Below are 19,988 nucleotides of genomic sequence, written 5' to 3'. Positions count from 1 at the left end.
CCTTTAGTGGGGGTCAGTGGTAGAGAGAGCTCCACAGCATTTTAACTAATCTGAAAGGAAAGTGAGGGATGGAGAATATTGTGCCATGCTGACCTGATTCAGGCACAGTGTGTCAGTAAGCTGTACACTAATTCTTAGTTTACTGGAATTAAGTCACTTCATTTCGTGGTATTATTTTACTACAGGAACAAGTGGTTATCATTTAAAGATCTGACTCTAAACTCCTAAGGAAGAGATTTTAAAGGTATGTTTCCCATGAAATACATGTTTATTTGGTTTTTTCATGAAGGTGAGTTGCCTTTCTCTGGAGGAAAATGTGGACAGTGATCCATGCAAATTTGCACTAACATCAAGAACGGGCGATGTCACGGAGACCTTTATTTTGCATTCTGCCAGTCCGGGAGTTCGCCAGTTATGGATCCATGAAATTAACCAAATTTTGGAAAACCAGCGCAACTTCTTAAATGGTAAATTATTTTCTTTTACTGAATGTTCGTAATTGGATGACTTTTCTCTCATCCCTTTTTTCTTGGCTTTGAAATGTTTTGCAAGTTGCCTTTTTCCTGAGCTAATACAGAACAGCTGGGGGATATGTGCCACATTTCTGCTTCAGAACAGATGCTTGCATTTATTATAAGAGTGGTAGTCTGAATTTACATGGTGTTCCGTTGGTGGAATTTTCCAAATGTTTTGTAGGAGTGAATCAAGATAAGTGCCATCCATTGAGAGCTTGTGTACCGCTTTTAAGCAACTGCAAGCCTTTAAAGGCTAAACCCAAGTGGAATTTTTCAGCATCTATTCAGAATATGTTTTGCTTCTATTATTTTGGTGGCCGTTGTTGCATCTTACTGTGGCAGCAACATTCAGATTCTGCAGGACAAAAGTAGAAGGTGGTATTGTCCATTGTGACACTAAAAGGTTCTTGCTGTATTTTTATGTCTATCGGTTGTTGTCCCAACCTAGATTTTTTTAAACAGTTGTAATGAGTAACAAGCAGAGAATGTGGAGTGACACCTGTTTTTTCCCAACTTGACTGCTGGCTGACAGTAGAGGAAAAGAGGAAAGATTTTCCTAGAGGAAAACATCTTCTTTTCAGATTTTTAATCTTTAATATAGGTAGATAGAGCAGGTCATGAAGGTTCAATACAGAAAAGTGACTTGAAGTCTGTGGCATCTTTCCACTGCTAAGGAAATTTATTTGAACAGCACTCCCCTTTTTGCCAGTAGACGTGTCTGTTTTAAACTGTTCCTGTTCCCTGTCCTGCCCCCTTTCCCCTGATCGCCTCTCCCCTCGCCCCCACTGCAGCCTTGACATCCCCGATCGAGTACCAGAGGAACCACAGCAGTGGTGGAGGCAGCGGCGGGAGCAGCAGCGGTAACAGTGGCGGCCCCAGCAGCTGTAGTGGTGGTATCCTCAGCTCCAGCCGTAGCCGGCCATCCCGGATCCCCCAGCCTGTCAGACACCATTCCCCAGTCCTGGTCTCCTCTGCAGCCTCGGCCCAAGCAGAGGCAGACAAGATGTCAGGTATGTCCTTTCACAATCACTCCCTGCCACACTACAACACCTCTTTAGAAACTGGCCTGAGCCAGCCAAACAGGCACCCTCCCAGTGCAGAGCCGGATGGTCCTCAGAGAGAAGCTGAACAGATTCCCAAGATGAAAGTTATTGAAAGTCCCAGGAAGACAGCAGGAAACATTTCTGGCTCAGCTGATGGAGCCCAGAAAGACTCACGTGGACTCTCAGAGGACAGTCGAACAAGAAACAGCATAGGATCACTGACGCTTGGGAAGCCATGGCCAGGAGCCATCTCTCCAATGAACTCTCCTCTGTCCACGACTTTCCCTTCTCCTTTTGGCAAGGAAACCTTTCCACCCAGCAGCCCCCTGCAGAAGGGCTCCTTTTGGAGCTCCATCCCAGCATCCCCTGCCAGCCGCCCTGGCTCCTTCACTTTCCCTGGGGACAATGACTCCCTGCAGCGGCCTGTCCACCGCCACTCCTCACACAGCAAGGACACAGACCGCATGAGCACATGCTCCTCGACCAGCGAGCAGTCAGTTCACTCCACCCAGAGTAATGGGGTAAGAGCAGAGCACCTCTGTCCTGCAAGCTCTTCTAAAACCTTCCTTGCTCCCTTTCTGTGCGTTGCCATCATTCTCCGTACTAACTTCTGGCTCTCTGGTGCTGTGCTGCTCTGAAATAATCAACTGTTCCACTATCTCCTGTGCATTAAAAAGCCAAGAGCGTCTATCTCTGTGTGTGTATACATGCAAACATGGCTATGTGTACAGACACAAAAGCAACTGCTAACACTAGATGCGATTTCTGCCTCTGCTGAAAATAAAGATCACTAGGCTGATATCTACTAACTTGCTGTCCTTGCTTTTTTCATCTCTCATTTGAAGGCACATAATTAACATGCTGAAGCGTGGCAGCCAGAGCACCTTGGGATATGCATTGTGCCAGCACTTAAATCTGACTTCAGGATTTTGGCAGATTGCCTTGGGGCTTTTTTCCCTTTCACGCAGAAATTTGCCACCATTGTCCTCTTGAGTTTTAACTTTGTGGAGACATCTACATTCCCTGGGCTGCTTGAGTTTTATTTTTTTATTAATTTATTTTTCTGCCCCTCTCCTTTCAGGCATAGTTGTTACACATCAATCTCTTTTTAAATCCTGTGTTTGATCAAGGAAGCTTTCTGCAATCCACTCAAAATAGGCCAACAAAACCTAGCGACAATAATCCTACTTCTACTACAACCGAAACAATTACCCACTCCACTTGTCTTTTCTCCTTTGTAAGAAGAACTGGTTTCGGTTTTCTGGAGGTTCAGCCTCTTCGTGTGCACTTGGTGTGTTTGTACAGAAATCCGGGCTGTCAACAGAATCTACGTTATCTCTAATAACATCCACCATGAAAGCAACACAGATCACAGAGGCATGTGCAAATAGAAAGCAAAAATGTTGTGGCATTTGCCATGGAGGCGGTAGACAGGTTATGGTGCCTTTTTTTTTAAACTCACATTTGATTTTTCTCTCACTAAGCATTGTGTTCATGAATGTTAGTTTTTCTACTCTCTGACAAATGATATGCAATACCAGTTTTTCAAATCACCTAACTTGCTGGACCTCATTTAAATGCATGTGTTTCTTTATAGAACTGTTTAACACACAAAGCTTTCATGACTTCTTAGTTCTTACACTTACTTTTATAATAGCTTCAGAAGAAAAAAATTATGCTTTGCATGTTTAGTATTTTTATTCTGATCTTCCTTCAGCTTTTTATTTGGTTTAGCTGTGTCTTATGTGTATCTTCAGTCTAGCAAAATGTGATGTGATGTAATGCAATGCAAAATCTGTGGTAATTTGAATATTTTGTATTCACTGCATAGTATGTGAATCAAGATGGTGGTACTGGCATAATACTAATTCAGGTTGCTGCATCAAAAAAAGAGAAGGAGAAAGATGAGATGGCACTGAGTTTTCAAAACATTTGGATTTTGACACGATCTCAGCAAAGACACCATTGCTTGTTTTTATCTCACTGTAAAATGTAATGTTAGAATGCATGCATTCTGCTTCACAGCTACATAGCTCTTTTATTTGGTAATTGAGATGGGCCATAAGTCCTCATTTATAACCTCATTTCTATACCAATCATCAGGATTCCACACCACATTGAACAAGTTGGAGAAAAAGGGTTGTGAAGATTTATTTTAATTTAACCATTTTTGTATGTATATACACATGCACATATGGCTGTGGTCAATTACTCAAGGAAAAATTACATCTAAGAAGAAAAAGGAGTAAGTTTTGGTAGCTGAGGAATATGGGAGGATTTTATATATTTTTTTGTAGATCCTCCTCTAATCCCATAGTTGAGGTCAGTGACTACCAGAAGTACTTTCAGTAAGAAAACATTACTGTGCAAGAATAATTACTTCCTTGGAATGCAAAAGGAAAGGCTATCTTTCCATGATGAGAATGAATTCTGGTGTAAACACATTCTCAGGAGCATTTGTCACTTAGTAGTTACCAGACAGTTGTTTATTTAACAGATTTAACTGTCCCTTTTGAACATAAGAAATATTCAGAGTTTATTATGATCCTTCAAGACTTAAATGTCAGAAAGAAATGTTATGTTATAGAAAGGTCAGGCTTGCCGTTACACAAATTCTACTGCATCCTAAGAAACAGTATGTTCAGGAATAGTGTGTAGGGTAAGGTTTGAGGCTTAGTTTGATGTTGCAACTTTTCCTTCATCTTTCCCTGTAAGTTCAACAGAAGGAGTCAACAAAAGCTGCTTTCTTGAATAGAGTTGTTTTTCATCTAGGTAAAAGAATGTAGCAAGTTGTCACCCTAATTTAAATAATGACTGAAAATGAGACTTAATTTCTTTGGTTCAGCTGTTCCAGTTTGCCTGAATCATGGAAAGGATTTGTTAATTCAAAAGGCCATGCGGGCTGTCCTCTAAATGAGAAAAAATTAGTTCTCCCACTAGAAATACAGCATCTGAAATTAATATAAATAGCCTTTAGTAGAGTTAAAATCCACATTGAGATATTTCTCACTGAGGTGGCATATGCTTCATTATTTTAATATGGCAAATAAAGAAGATTTGAGTCACTCATTTGACTATAACAGTCCAGCTAGAATAACATGTATAAATTCACTGGCATTCCAAGCATCAGGGTGTTAAACATGCTATGAAATTAGTATTCGGAGACTGTTCCATTCCAAATGTCTTGGTTCTCATCCAGAGTCCTCAGGGAAACACAGGCACAGAGGGGTGGAGTGACTTGTTCAAGGCCTTTAGCAGATTGCAAGAGAACACAGTGTTCGGGGCTCCCAGTGCACCATGCTGTTAACTGAATCCCCCTGTATCTCTTCTATATTTGAGAAATATTTGACAGTTTTGAGAAAAAAAATAAAAAGATTCTGTTTTAATCCTGTATGCCAAGCCTTCCACTGGCTACTAGCATGAGTGGTACTATTGCCGTTCTGCTTTATAAGCAATAGGAGTACCCAGGACATGGGTACGCATTTCCTTCTTCAGCTCAGCTTCTGCTGAGCCATAGTGAGCCCTCACTGGCACTGAGTGACCTGAAACAATTTGAAGTAAGAACAGAGACAATAGACAGGCGCACACACACTTCATGCTACTTCATTAATAGGCCATTCACCTTGGTTTTAACTTGTTTCAAGAAAGAAATAATTACTGAGGGAGTAGGTTGTGTCATTGGATAATAGTTTTCACACTTCCATTTATTAAACCTTGTATAAGGAATAGATGCAAATGGACAAAGTAAGACATACTTTTAAAAAATAGTAATTTCCAGTAGGTTCATTGTCAGAAGTAGGCTTTTTGTTCTGAAAGTAATATGATTTTGAACGTACACGTTCTCAGCCATAATTAGCTTTCCACAAATGCTTGCTGGGGAAATTAACAAAATCATTTGTTCAATCAACAGTAGTTGAAAGTGTATGATAAACAGGTAGCAACACTCAGCTATCTTAGTCACTAATAATTTAGTAGAGATTATTACAGTTTAGGGGGTCTATTTGACCATCAAATTAATAATTTCTTATTTCAGTAATTTACTTCATCTTCTGCATTTAAAAGAATAACCTCATCATACAGATGCAACCAGAGATAAGTCTTGTGGTTTTAAGAGATGCTGTCAAAACCCTGTTCTGTTCTTTCATAGCTTGTCATGCTTTGTGTGCAGAAGGCCAGTGTCTGAGATCTGACAAGTAGTCTAGGAAAGACTACATGTATTTTTCATTGTTGGAGTTTCCAGTGATTATGAGCTAATGACTGATTTTGAAACTGAACTTACAAGACCGTGAAAAACTGTCTTACTGTACTGTAGTTTTCATGCCCGATGAAGATGCAAGGTTCAGTGTCTGAGCTTGAAAGAAAGACAAGTTGAGATTTGTGAATAAACTGACTCCCAGTTAACAAAAATTATATTGAGTAACTGTATTTGGAATAAATTTGTGCAGCAGCAGTCCATAAAGATGTTCAAATATCGGACATATGCACAAGATAACAGACACAGGCAGCTGTAAAAGAGAAAACATTGCTTTTTGCTTTGACTGCAGTTTAAACCAGGTGGATTAGGTAGGTAATTTAGCAGGCCAAGAACAGCCTGTTTTCTTCATGAATTTTAAATTTGATTATTTTTCTTTTTTTCCTGTTCTCTCTGCTTCTGATTGACACTTGCAGAGTGAAAGTAGCAGCAGTAGCAATATCTCCACCATGCTGGTGACACACGATTACACGGCAGTGAAGGAGGATGAGATAAATGTCTACCAAGGAGAGGTCGTGCAGATTCTAGCCAGCAACCAACAGAACATGTTTTTGGTGTTCAGAGCCGCCACTGATCAGTGCCCCGCAGCCGAGGGCTGGATTCCCGGCTATGTCTTGGGGCATACTAGTGCAATCATCATTGACAACCCTGATGGAACCATCAAGTGAGTGCCTGGATGTGTGTAGAAGGGGAGGAAGGAAGAAATCTTCCAATTTAGAGAAGGCTTTGAAACCTTTAAGGCCAAAAGTTGATGTGATCATGGAGAAATAAATGAACGGCAAGCAGAATGAGTACTCGAGAGGTCCCTTAGCAACCGTCAAAATACAAGCTAGTAAAAAATATCTCAGAAGCACATATTCTTTATTAAAAAGTTGCAATAGCCTAATCTTCTGGAAAAAGAATGCCTTATCTAAGATGAGAAATAATTTGTTTCAACTTGTTTATTTAATAGAATGAGTTGCCAGTCTAGACACCTCTGTCTAGGAAAACAGGGAGTGTTTGTTCAAATAAAACAAGATTTTAGAGTTCCTAGATACCTGCTTTAAGCCACAAACCTATTGAAAATGACTGTATACTAGGAATGACTCCAATATTTGCCATGGAAGAAATTGTATCAAAGTTTGAATTTTGTGTAAAGCTTTTGTAGGGCTGCATTTGGTATGGGCTTCATACTGGTTGTTGCTCAGTTTGATTGACAGTTTGCTTTTTCATGTAGAGAGTTTATCATTTGAGCAATGATTTCAAGGAATACTGAACTTCAGACTACATTACTAGTTTGTTCACAGTTTTAGTCAAGGGTGGCATCCCTTATGGAATACAGAATGTTATTTAATTTTACTACACTATAATACATAGAAATAACATTTTGACATGCTTTCCAATGCCACGTGAAATTAGATAGTATAGGACATAACAGGGAGTTGAAAATAATTGATCAGAGTTTCATGTTCTGTGTTCAGGAAGTCAACGTCTTGGCACACAGCACTCCGATTAAGGAAGAAATCTGAGAAAAAAGATAAAGACGGCAAAAGGGAAGGCAAGCTAGAAAATGGTTATCGCAAATCCCGAGAAGGACTTGCCAATAAGGTTTCTGTAAAAGTAAGTGTTCAAAGATGTCGTTTCCAAAAGAAGTTGGGTTGGGATTTCTTTAAAAGTAGCTTCTGTCAGGACTTCACAGGAAGGAATCAAAGAAAGCAGCGGCTTTAGTGGACAGTTTCTGCCAAATCTGAAAACAGGAAGTTAGAACCTTTAAACCTGAAAGCATCATACAAAAAAAAAAAAAAGATACTGCAAAAAGAATAGGGTGGTGTAGAAATTGTGGTATTCATATGTTTCTTGGATTTCGTGGGTACAGCTAACTTTGATCCATCTCTGTGCTTGGTTTTCTACCATTCTTTAAGTTATTATAAGATTATCAGGACATTAATTCTTGAATCTCTCCTTTCCAGCTTCTCAACCCCAATTACATTTATGATGGTAAGTTGCTTTAATTTTTAAAAGTTTCAGTCAATAAATTTGATTAAAACATTATTTCCTTGATATGAATTATGTCAGGAACTGAGTACTTTCTACAAAAATATAGATGGGCTCTTTTTAGATAAGGTAGAAAGAAATTCATCATATTTATTTTTTAAGATGCAAGAAACACTATTTTGTTCACAAGTCCAAAACAACTGGACACAAGGACCACAATAAAACACAAGGACCATGCGATGTGTTCTGTATGGAAGTGGGGCCTTGCTGAATTTGCAGAGGCCAGGAGTTGGAACTGCTTTATTTTCAATCCTGCGCCTTATGGAGCATTCAGGACCCCTCCAGTGCAGAGGCACATCAGGACAAAGATGGTGGCCCACTGGGGTCAGAGCCAAACTGGGGTTTTAGCTTAGACAGAAACAAACTTTCTGAATTTCACCTGCGCAGAAGGAAAAGCACTACGGTGCTTCAGTGGATGAAGTGTTTTGTGTTGTCGTTTGCAAATGTGGCTGGATATAAAGATAGCCTAGCTGAGCACATCCTTAAATACTTTTCAGTGTAGACTTTCCTCACTTACCATAAACTGTGTGTTTGGTTCACCATGGTAGGCTTCAGAGTTATCTGTGGCACAGCAGTAGTGTTGTGTCCAAGTTCACGTAAAGAAAAATTAACTGGCTCTGTAGAGCCCCAGCAAAGGCCTAGCCATGGATGTGCTCCAAGGGCAGGGCCTATATACACCTTGGGAATCTAAAATACTACTTCATCTAATGGAAAACAATGCAAGGAGTAGAAGTTAAATGTATTTGCTTCAGTTCACCTAATGCCATTAATTCTCTTTTTCCAGTTCCCCCAGAGTTTATAATTCCATTGAGTGAGGTAACATGTGAGACAGGAGAGACCATCGTGCTTAGGTGTAAAGTCTGTGGTCGCCCCAAGGCTTCAGTTACTTGGAAAGGTCCTGATCATAATACACTGAGCAATGACGGTCATCACAGCATTTCCTGCAGGTAATTTGTGCCACATTCAGGAGGAACCGCTGGAACTGTTACGTTTTTCATTTGCACCCCTGGTGTGGGACAGCTTGAGACTTTGAGGCATGAGGATAGGGTTGCTCTCAGACAGAAATATATCACCACTGAGATTTTCCAGAAGTGGTGTGTAACTTCTACATATGGCTAGGGTAACAAAATGTTATAATCAGTTGATTTTTAAAAACAAAATGAAATTAATCTGCTTTTTCTCATTAGCTATTGGAGAAACCATTGTGGTCTGTCACACTGACCTAGTCCTTGAAACAGACCAGTGTGTTGCCAGTACTGTGACAGACCCTGCCAGTCCCTTATTTCCATTAGTGACTTTCAGATCACACCACTGTGTTTTGCAAAGAAGCCTCTGCTTCCTATTGATGTGACAACATCACTCTTCAGTGTTGAAGCATGGATATTAACATTTTTCTCTGTTTTTACCTTTGCTATGATAGAACATAACAGAATAACTGGTAACTCAAAACACCAGGAGAAATTGTTGTTTTGGAATAGGAAGCTGCTGTTAAAAAAAGAATTTTTTTTTTCTGAAAAGCATCTTTTACATGCAGAAAATGTAGTTAAATGAGTAACTTCAGTGTGAAGAAATGTCTTATTTCTGAATTATACTCTTAATTCAGAATGAAGAGCTATTGTGAAAAGTTGATGGCATAATATACTGTTCTTTACTTCCTGGTGCTCCTGCTTTTTAATTTCATTGGGTTTTTTGTTTCTTTTTAATGAGAAGACAAAGGCAGTGTGGCAGCTTTACTACTGCATCCAGGGCTGTTGTGAGATGTGTAATAGTTAAATTTGCTAGGTTTAATTCACTGTTACTCATTACAGAATTATATCCAGTGAATAATCTTGGCTGTGGCTGACAGATTTTTAGAAATAATCCTGAAATGTTTTTTGAGTTGGGGAAGGGTGTCATCTTCCTATGTTCCTAAAATTTACCTTTTTTTTCCCCCTGAAATTGTGTGGTGAAGACCATTGCAAATAGGTCAGTCAGTAAAATAACTTGTAGCAGCTAAGATGAATCCAAAGGAAAGTCTGCTAAAAGATCTTGAAAATATGCATTCTATTGTGAAAAACACAGTGCTAGGATTGGTTTGAGCTTAGCGGTGAAAGGTGTAGGGAGGATTTACCAAGTATTCACAGTTGTAAGAGACTTGCAAATTAAATTATCTGTTGCTCATGTCCATGGCAGATAGTAAAAAGACTACTAGAAATTCATTGTACAGAGGAAAATTTAAGCAGACTTTTCAAGACAAAGCATCAAACAAAAAGGGTGGTTGAACAATGAGAAAGATTAAGGAAGAGCCTTCAGAGTATTTCTGCTGTGGTATTACCTAGCTTAATACTGTCACTGCCCTGGAGCAGAGAGTAAATGAGGTCTCCAGAGTTGTGGTGAAGTGTGCCTTTTGAAGGCAAACTCCCTCTTACAAGGGGTGAATGCTCTGAAAGCACAAATGACTGATCAGCTGTCATGGTTTGACACTGGCACAATGCCAGTGCCCCCATGAAAATGCAATCTCTCAATTGAATGCTGTGAAATGCGATCAAGAACAGAGCAAAGAAGGCCCAAGCTTAATAACAAGAAAAAAACTTTATTAAGCTACTACTACTATAAAAGGAAAAAGAAAGAAAAAAACCACACACAAAATTCAAAATGAAAACCTTCCAAAGCATTCCTCGTCCCACCACCCAACTCCAATAAACCACAGCGAGACACAATCTGGACCCCAATCATGTTTCCACCCTCCAGACAATCGATACACAGTCCATCGAGGGAGAGAGGAGTCTCTCCTGTGCCACAGACCCCCCAAGAAACACAGCTGCCACATCCTGTGTTTCCATGTCACACATGGCACCGCCCAGAGAAAAAGTTTGCCATGGTGGCCCTCTCCTTTCCATGCAAGTGCTCTCACCACCAATGCATGGATGGACAGACTGCTTTTTAGCATTTTTCCTTTCAAGGATGCCCTGCCAAGAGGGGAAAAAACAACAGTTCAGTTTTTCATTTTTAGGACCAACAGTCCCCCCCCATTTTCCCCTGGGGCCTAGGGTCCAAGAACAGAGATCTTCTTCTCTTCTTCTTCTCTGAAGACAGGGGGCACCACCACATACCTCCTTAACTTTTCTCTGTTCGCTCCACTTCTATCTTTTCCCAGCTGAAGCATGGTCTCTTTGGCTCACCGGCATCCTCCTAAAATACAGTCTCTCTCTTGGAGGAGAAGATCGGTTCAGTCTGTGGCTACCAAGAAAAAGTCCAGCCAAAGGCATTCCATCATCTCCTTCCACCTAGAATTTCTCCTTCTAACATCCCTGGGTCCAAGCTGTCTCTCTTCCTCTCTTTCAAACTGAGGAGGAGAAAAATGTCACAAAGCTTTCATTTTCTCAAGGAAGGGTTAAAAGTCCCAACTCCCAAGGATGGCTTGCTGCCCAGGCTCCAGCTCCCACAGCCCGGCTGGGCACCTTGCGTCCCCCTTGCTCTTCTTCCCGTGGTGAACTGCTGACAAAACTGCCACTGTCTATCTCTCTCAAGAGGGAGAGAGACTCGGGGGGGAACGGAGACATCCCAGATTTCTCCACCCTTCCATCTGCAGGGGGCCAGCCCAGTTCCAGTCCCTCCACCCTTGGGCCTACCTCCAAAGGCCGCATGGCTTTTCCCCTCCCCCACCCAGCTCGTTGCTAGGCCAGGGAGAGTCTGCACTCCACCCTGACTGGAACCAAAGAGAGTGAGTTCTCCTGGGAATTCTGCTTTTAACCCTTCTGTGTTCTCAGAGATGTGTCCACCTTCAATTGGTCAATATCCAAATTGACCTCTTCCTTCCGAGAAAAATTCTTTTGCCGTGTCAAAACACGACAAGCTGACACCTCCTAGGAGTCACAGATGGAAACAAACCTTTCAGAAAGAGCAAGGATGGATATTTGTTTCAATATGGCTTCCGAAAACTTGACGTAGGTAAAGGAAGCAGGAAGAAAGAGCGGAAGCACTTGATTTTTCCAACAGTAGAGCCTGAGATGTGGTGAGACAGAGTGTCAGTCAGGATGTTTTTCTAGTGATTTGTAGGACTTTCTGAGTTAATGGATGAACACAAAGTGCTTAGGCCCTGGTGAATGCTTCTGATATGGCAGGGCGGGGTTTTACTATGTTCATCCAGAGAGAACTAAGAACTGGGGAATAAGAAGTATAAAGAATATCAATCTAACTTTGTCTGATTTTCACAGCTTAAGATCTATGAGGTTAGTGTAAAGTTAACAGCTGCTGTTGTCTTTCGCAGTGACCTGGGAGAGGCGTCTCTGAAAATCGTTGGTGTCACTGCGGAAGACGATGGTATCTACACGTGCATAGCTGCAAACGACATGGGTTCGGTTTCATCCTCCGCCAGTCTACGAGTTTTAGGTAGGCCTGTCTCTGCCTTGCTCTAGGTATAAAATGCCTGGTACTCATAGAACAGTGAAAAGAAAAGCTCAGCTCCTGGGTACCCCTTTGTTAAAGGAGTATTGATAATGAACATTTTAAGCTGTAATTTAGTGCCTGTTTCAGTAGGATCAGATGCAGTTTTAGGATGTAACGAATTAGAGGTTCATGCACAGTTCATCCACAGTAATGTCAACATGCATCCACTTTGCCACTACTAGTTCAAACACACTGGTAAAATCATATTTTATCATTACCATTCTTAGTTTAGTCTCAGTGAATGTTACAATGCTAACGTAATTTTTTAAGTGTACATATAAGAAAAGAGTAGCATTACTTTTTAGTTTATTTTTCTCCTTAGCTTGAAGTGTAAAGTCACAAGTTTTAGAACGTACAGCTAGTTCTTGTCTTTGCATCATTGATCTACAATTGAACTATTTCAGTACCTGAAGCAAGACAATCTGAATGTTTGTGAGGAATGGAAAGGAAATGTGCAAGGATAAAAAATGCCTGTGTTCTGGGGGCAGACAGCAAAGGGCAAAAAAGATTTTTACTTGATGTGTTTGATGATATAGTGATATGTTTTGAGGTGTGTTCATATATTCACTTATTCTTAAGTGTTCATAATTCTCCATTTTTAGAAATAGGGAAAATATAGACACCAGGATCGCAGATTTTCTTACAAAGCAGCTCATAACAATTGATGCCATCTGGGTTCTTTAGTCTATTGTGAGGCCCATATATTTTTCCACTGGTAAGAATTAATTAATAGATTTTAGCACAATGGCTCTGTCTCAAACTGACTCATAAAAAACCCCAAGACATGAAGTGTCTCAACTGATATGGAGACTTGTCCCAAACCTCTTCAAAATATAGTCTTTCTTCCCTTTTTTTCAAAGAGTTTTATTGATCTCCTGGAATTTTAAACCAGACTGTGAAACGAACCTGCGTCCCTTCCAAATCTCATCTGAAATTTTTGGGTGTCAATATTCAGTGGTGCCACTTTGAGCTCTGCCTGTTAGTAGCCACGGCAAGTGCCTTACTGACAGTGTATTGTTGTGGTGATTATTTCACCAAGACAGACACTAGCTAAGCCCTTGGATGAGTGTGTTGAAATATATAAAAGAGGCTGAAAGGGAAATTTTGGCCTTTATACTAGTGTTTCCTGAAAAATAAGAGTTGCTCTCTAAGGTAGCTGCTGCACTGCCTGGCCACTTCTTTTTGCAGTGGCAGGTGTATTATGGATTATGAAGTATAATGTAAGTTGTCTTTTCTTTTTACTGTTTCCCTCAGCTTGCTAAGGTTACTCATTCCTGTACAGACAGTTCTCACTGTAACCTGAATTGTTTCCACTATAGAATTAGTTTCACTGCATTGGCTGGGCTGCCTTGCTGTATAATCCAGTTTGTCCTGCTGCCACCCTATGTGTCATACGGGGATTAATAAGATGGGGTGATTACCCTCAGAGCCAAAGGATCTGAGTGTATTAAATCTTGGTCATACTGTCCTTCTCTTTTTTGTTTGTTTTTTTAGGTCCTGGAAGCAATGGGATCATGGTAATCTGGAAAGACAACTTTGATTCCCACTATAGTGAAGTGGCTGAGCTTGGCAGGTGCGTTTTGTATGCTGATCTCCAAAGCTGTCTGTGTCAAAGTACCGACTGCTCTTTCAAAAATTAAATTCTCCTTGATAAATACCTTGATAAATAGTCAGGAAGTGAAACTTTTACCAGCACTTAATGGCAGAAACAGAATGCAATTAGGCTGAAGTGGTATTGTGGATGAAGAGATTTTTTTTTTTTTAAGCATCCCTTACAGGGACTGACGCTGCTTTTGTAGTGAAGTTCTCCTCAACCTTCTTATTTAGGGAATGAAAACTACAGACAGAAGAAGTTTAAAAATGGGCAAAATAACTCATGCAGAATATACATTTGGCCAACTTAATGATGACTTCTGAAAGCTGGTTATTACTCTGACAGGTTGTCCGCAAGTGAGATATAACAGATCTCTGACAAGTTTCTGCAGACATAATTTGTAGTAGATGCATGCACTGAAAATCCTCATGCCCAGGACCTTCTCTGTAAGGGTAACTTACTAGAGATTAAAATTAGGTCTCTTGGAGTATATGTTTCAAGTAAATATATGTCCTTATTGCATTTCTTGGTTAAATCTTTCCTTTCGTTGTTGTGTTCCAGGGGCAGATTTTCTGTCGTTAAGAAGTGTGACCAGAAGGGAACCAAACGAGCAGTAGCCACTAAGTTTGTGAATAAGAAGTTGATGAAGCGAGACCAGGTTACCCATGAACTTGGAGTCATGCAGAATCTCCAGCATCCCCAGCTCATTGGCCTTCTCGATACCTTTGAGACCTCCACAAACTACATACTAGTGTTAGAAATGTGTGTGGACTCTAAATTATTTGCAAAATGCAATTTTACAGCTGACTTTCTGGGGCACTTATGGTGGTTAATGACTAAGGAGCTCAGAAATTTCATAGCAGTTTGAAAGTACCTAAGTAAAATACTGCAGTTGACTAAAATGTTGAGTTTAATATTCAGAAGGGAACAAGTAGAGATATTAAATTGACATATCTTAGTCTGAAGGTTCAACAGTATTTTTGTATCAAATGGCCACAAAAGTGAATTAGGAATGTTGTGATTTGGTGGCTTGATGTGAAGTCTCCTCTTCATATCCCAGTCCTCTGTGTTGTAAGTTCTGTAGGATACAGTTACTGCTGTAGTCTGTAGCTTCTTACGGTTTTTTTTCAGTTCTGATGCATGAATTAATCCAAAATACAACCCTTGTAATTCTAACAGGGCTGACCAGGGTCGCCTTCTGGACTATGTCGTGCGATGGGGAAACCTCACAGAAGGGAAGATCAGACTCTACCTGGGAGAGATTCTGGAAGCTGTGCAGTATCTTCATAACTGCAGAATAGCACATTTGGACCTAAAGGTGAGGTGTTAATGGGATTCTGGGCAGTATGCATCATTCAGGGCATAAAAATTTCCCTCTTCTAGAAAACTTGCAGCTGGGAAGAACTGTGAAATGCTTTGAGAGTCATAAAGGATATGTCTTGGAACTCCATTCCCAAATGCTTTAGATCCTCAGAGCCCACAAAGCAGAAACTTTCAATTCCTTATGCTTTCTCCTTATAGCTTGCTTGCCCTGTGTGGCCCTTTGTGCTGGAAATGATTGCTAACAGGAAGTTTTGCTTGATTACTTATTTATTTATTTACTTACTTTCTGAATAGCTTGCAGCAGCAATCCATTCCTTTCTCAAGAAATGCAGAGTTTATTGTGAAAGAGTCTGCTTTTCCTCTTTTGCTGCAAAAATGTTTCTCATCTGTGCACTTTGAGGGCTGTGATACCTAAATGAATGGTGCCTCCTTGAGCCTTTGTTCTTCCCTTTGTGCATTACTTGAGCCACAAGGGTTTGATGCATTCTAGTAAAAAAAAAAACTATGTGAGAAGGTCTTAATGTAAATACTAGTTAAAAACTTACTCTTTACACTTTTTTTTTTTCACCTCTATATACGAATAATGATTTTAGCATTGACAAGTCATCTTTGTAGGCAGGGTCTCTTTAGCCAGATAGGGTCATGGTGAGAAAAAGCAAAAAGACTGAGTCTTTTCCCTCCATGTACTTCTGTTTTCCAAGCAGAAGCATTTTTGGGTCTTCATACCATTAATTTTTTTTCTAGTGTGCTATAGAGAGTTCACCAGTACTTTATAGTCTCACATACAGATGAACGAATTAAAAACTAGTTGTAGGTAAATTGCTCTTACTTTGCAGAGATTACAGCTACAGCAGCAGTAGCTTTAAAAATAAAACTGTAGAAATAATTCCACTTTCAGTTCACGAATAATGGGGCAGTTCTCTTGAAGTCATGTGTATCCAACAGGATCTTCTGCTGCCATAGTCTCCTAAGAGGACTTGTCTTCCATCTGTACAGCTGCATTAGATGAAAGAGTTTCCAAATAAAGCTGGATTCTGTTGAAAGCATCATGCAAATATCTATAAAGTCTTCCAGTCTTTAAATGCAGGGGTTTTGTTGTCTCTGTGGTAAAACAAATAGAGCCAGTTGCTTTATTCACCCTCTATTCGTAATTGCTGTTCATTAGCTTAAGTTTTGAAACACAGTTCCTGTGAAGTTTTGCAAAGCTGCTGTCATGAACAACTGAAGTATTCACTGGCAGAATTATATTTCCTGCAAAAAAATATAGTGCCAGCAGCTACAGCACATTAATTGCACGTTGCAATAGGCAAGAACCCACCTGCTGGTTGGTCTGGGGAAGCCTTGTTAAGACTGCCTCAGAGCTTTGCAGAGCTGGCCTTCTGCACTGATGATTATGGAGTGCAGCTATTTATGTTCTAGAGCTGACCACATTGGCTGCGAAGCAGTTAAGTTGGAGCATTAAATGTGTGTTAGACTGACTTGAAAAAAGGCATTTTAATTTTTGCTCTTATGTTTTCTAGCCTGAAAATATTTTGGTGGCTCAGAATTCCACTAAGCCAACAATAAAACTGGCCGACTTTGGAGATGCAGTCCAGCTCAATACCACGTATTATATCCACCAGTTACTTGGAAACCCAGAGTTTGCAGCTCCTGAAATTATTCTTGGAAATCCTGTTTCACTCACTTCAGATGTTTGGAGCATTGGAGTGCTCACTTATGTCCTTCTTAGTGGCGTCTCTCCTTTCCTGGATGAAAGCGTAGAGGAAACTTGCCTGAATATTTGCCGCTTAGACTTTAGTTTCCCAGATGACTACTTCAAAGGAGTTAGCCAGAAGGCCAAAGATTTTGTATGCTTCCTACTTCAGGATGACCCAGCTAAGCGTCCCTCGGCTGCACTGGCCCTCCAGGAGCAATGGCTGCAGCTGGGGAATAGCAGAAATGGTGACAGCATTGATATATCCAGACTGACTTCGTTCATTGAGCGGCGAAAACACCAGAATGATGTTCGACCCATCCATAGCATTAAAAACTTCTTACAGAGCAGGCTCTTGCCAAGAGTTTGACCTTGCTTGAAGTTGTCTCTCATTCTCTTTCACTTGCCAATCAATCAGACTGGAGATGGTCTCCTCCTGCCAATCAATCAGACTGGAGATAGACTTCTCCTGCCAATCAGCTGTTGACTTGAATTTTGAGGAAAGCAAACCCCAAGCCAACCAGCTGCTAGTGAATGTTCGTGTGCAAATGCATTCCACAGGGACCTGCGCAAGGCGGTGCAGGGGACTGAAGATGCAGACTTCATGGGGGTGGAGGACAATAGCACTGTACTCTGCAAAAAGCAGTCACAAGCGATACAGCAACAGTATTTTATTCAGGTTTCTGAAAAAAAAAATTGGTTTTTTAATAAACAAGAGTTGAATTTTGCAAGTGAACTTAGCTACCGTTTTCAAGATTTATTCAAGGAAGAAATGCCTATGTTTAAAGCACTGGTGTTAAACAAAAATCAGATCATGCCTGGAGAAGACTCACCAAAAGGCTGTCCATTGGTACGGCCTTCATTTATAACATCTGGTTTTCACTTTGTCCTAGAGCTTTCCAGTTGCCTCGCCTGTATGTATCTTACGTAGCAGTGCACTGAGATCAGACTCTGCTTTTAAGTGCATCCAACCTCAAAAGATTTTGCATAAAAATAGAATTAATTGTTTTGCTCTGATAAAATGTAGGCCTTACTTGTATACAGACTGTTACCTGCCTTTGGTCTGTAATTTTTCCCTTTCCTCTTATCCCTTTTTCCCCTTCCTTCCTAAATGGTGGTATACCACTGTGCGGGTCTTCAGTTTGGGTCAGTAGTCACTGTCCCCCTAGAAAAGAACTTTGGGTTGGTGCCCAGCTTGCTGACCCAATTGTCAAGCAGTATACAGCAGGATGAAATACTGTAAATGCACTCATTTGGGATTTTGTTTTCTTTGATATCACGTGCAATGTTGTGGCTTTAACATTTTATGCAACTATTTATGAGGACCTCTGTTGTAACTGTAATAAATATATAGAAAAAGCACATACTTAGTACGGCGAGCTTTATGGTTTTGTTTGTGTGATTGGGGGTTCTGGGTGGGCATGGCCAGGTGTGTTGTACCACACTGTCATTATTAGTTTAAGATGAGGATTAGCATAGAATTTAGTCGAGACTAGTCAGTTTTAAGGATTGTTAAAAAGAAAAATAATGGAGAGAGAGAGAGATTAGTATCCCAAATGTCAAACTGGTTAAGAAGTAGAGTGACACTTTTCAAAATTATTATTATGTTTAAAATGCCAAAGTCTGACTTTCCCCAAATCAGTCTCAATACTTAACTACTTCTTAGAATTTTCAGATCTGTTTTTTTACTTCTTTCTGTGAAATGAACAAATTAATCTTGTGGTCTTTGGTGAAGAATACATTTGGCAAGTAGCAGTCAGATGAGAATTGGACATGTAATGTAATTGTCTTAGTAACTGTTTTTAAGGTTGAAGTAATATTAGCGTGAGATATTTAAAAAGACAGAGATGGTTTTCTGTGCATCACTGAGTTCATGTGGGTGTGTTGTCATCTATGTTTGTGTGAAATGCCATGTTTAAGGAAACCAAGCCGACATCCCACAAGAGTTAGATATATGGGTGTTAAGCCATAACCCAGCTTGAGTTAGTTTTGAGCTTTGTGGTTTCCACTGTATCCTATTTATTTTTTGTTTGTTTGTTTGTTTGGGGTTTTTTGGGGGGTTTTTTGGGGTTTTTTTTGTAAAGTTGTACAAAAACTTTTTAAAAGAAAACAACTGACTTTGAAACTGGATGTGTATTCATATCATTCATATCAACCTCATATCATTATGTTAGTGTATTATTTTCCTTTATTGTTTTAGTGAAATTTTTTGCTTTATTTTGCATGTATATTTCTTTGTACAGTGATGTTTCATGTTTACACAGTATGACATGATGTAAATATTTTATTTTGCCACCAGTTATTTTGAAAAAAAATTAAACATATTTGACATAATTGTCTGATCTCTTGCTTTAAGAATTTTGACAGTTTAGGTTTGGCTATATTTTAATTTGGCTCTGTATTTTAAAAAAAAGTATGTTACTTTATTGCCATAAAATTCATTTTAAATTGCAACAATGTATCTTTCCTTCATCCATTACAAAATAGTATTTGCCTTTGCTTTAAGTGTTGAGTGATTTGTAGTCTCATGAATGCTTTTATATAAAATAAGCATAACTCCCAAACTGCGGAAATGTATTCTGGTCTTTATTAGCTAGTAAATTTCGACCAGCAGAGTTTTCTACCAGATATTCCCAGTTAAAGACCACAGGATCGTATTTTAGTTTAGTATTAAGCTGGGGAAAAGATGTCCCACAACTTTTAGGCATTCCATATTCATTATGAAGAAAAGTTACTTTGGGATTTGCAACTAAACTCATAAAGCAGAAAAGTTTCTTATTGTGTATATTTATCTTCCTCCCTTTTCTGCTATCAGTAACTGTTTACAATTCAAAATTAAATGAAAGGTCAGGGAAGAATACAGAGTGTTTATGTTTGTTGCTGCATTGTATGCAGAATTATTTTTTCCCCTGCTCTTTTCTACTATTCCCTGTCAGGTTATAAAACAGTCCCTTTATTACTTACTGGGAGAGACAACTAAGAGAGATGTTTTACATATAGAAAGAGGATATTCAGAAAGGACCTGTTCACAAGGATGAGCCACAGGAAGCTTTTGCCATGCCAGGGAAGTAGATGGCTTTGTGGAATCTTGCCTTAAGATGTACTA

The 19,988-nt window shown here is 39.8% G+C and overlaps 1 protein-coding gene across 2 annotated transcripts in view; it reads left to right on the top strand.

The window, feature by feature from the left end:
- Positions 1-18,244, top strand: part of TRIO (trio Rho guanine nucleotide exchange factor) — a 248,556-nt gene extending 230,312 nt beyond the window's left edge. The window contains exons 47-57 of one of the 2 annotated variants that reach the window (XM_030267063.4): positions 290-467; positions 1,307-2,079; positions 6,227-6,474; positions 7,271-7,409; positions 7,760-7,787; positions 8,629-8,791; positions 12,094-12,215; positions 13,767-13,845; positions 14,428-14,628; positions 15,046-15,184; positions 16,710-18,244. In XM_030267063.4, the coding sequence (XP_030122923.4) occupies positions 290-467; positions 1,307-2,079; positions 6,227-6,474; positions 7,271-7,409; positions 7,760-7,787; positions 8,629-8,791; positions 12,094-12,215; positions 13,767-13,845; positions 14,428-14,628; positions 15,046-15,184; positions 16,710-17,252 (2,613 nt within the window). In that variant the 3' untranslated portion in view covers positions 17,253-18,244. Of the gene's footprint in view, positions 1-289; positions 468-1,306; positions 2,080-6,226; positions 6,475-7,270; positions 7,410-7,759; positions 7,788-8,628; positions 8,792-12,093; positions 12,216-13,766; positions 13,846-14,427; positions 14,629-15,045; positions 15,185-16,709 lie in introns of those variants that run through there. The other variant, XM_032746898.3, reaches the window with a different exon arrangement.
- Positions 18,245-19,988: the final 1,744 nt, after the last annotated feature.

Source organism: Taeniopygia guttata, chromosome 2 (assembly GCF_048771995.1).
Source record: "Taeniopygia guttata chromosome 2, bTaeGut7.mat, whole genome shotgun sequence".
NCBI lineage: Eukaryota > Metazoa > Chordata > Aves > Passeriformes > Estrildidae > Taeniopygia > Taeniopygia guttata.
This window is presented reverse-complemented; position numbering and strand designations above follow the sequence as displayed.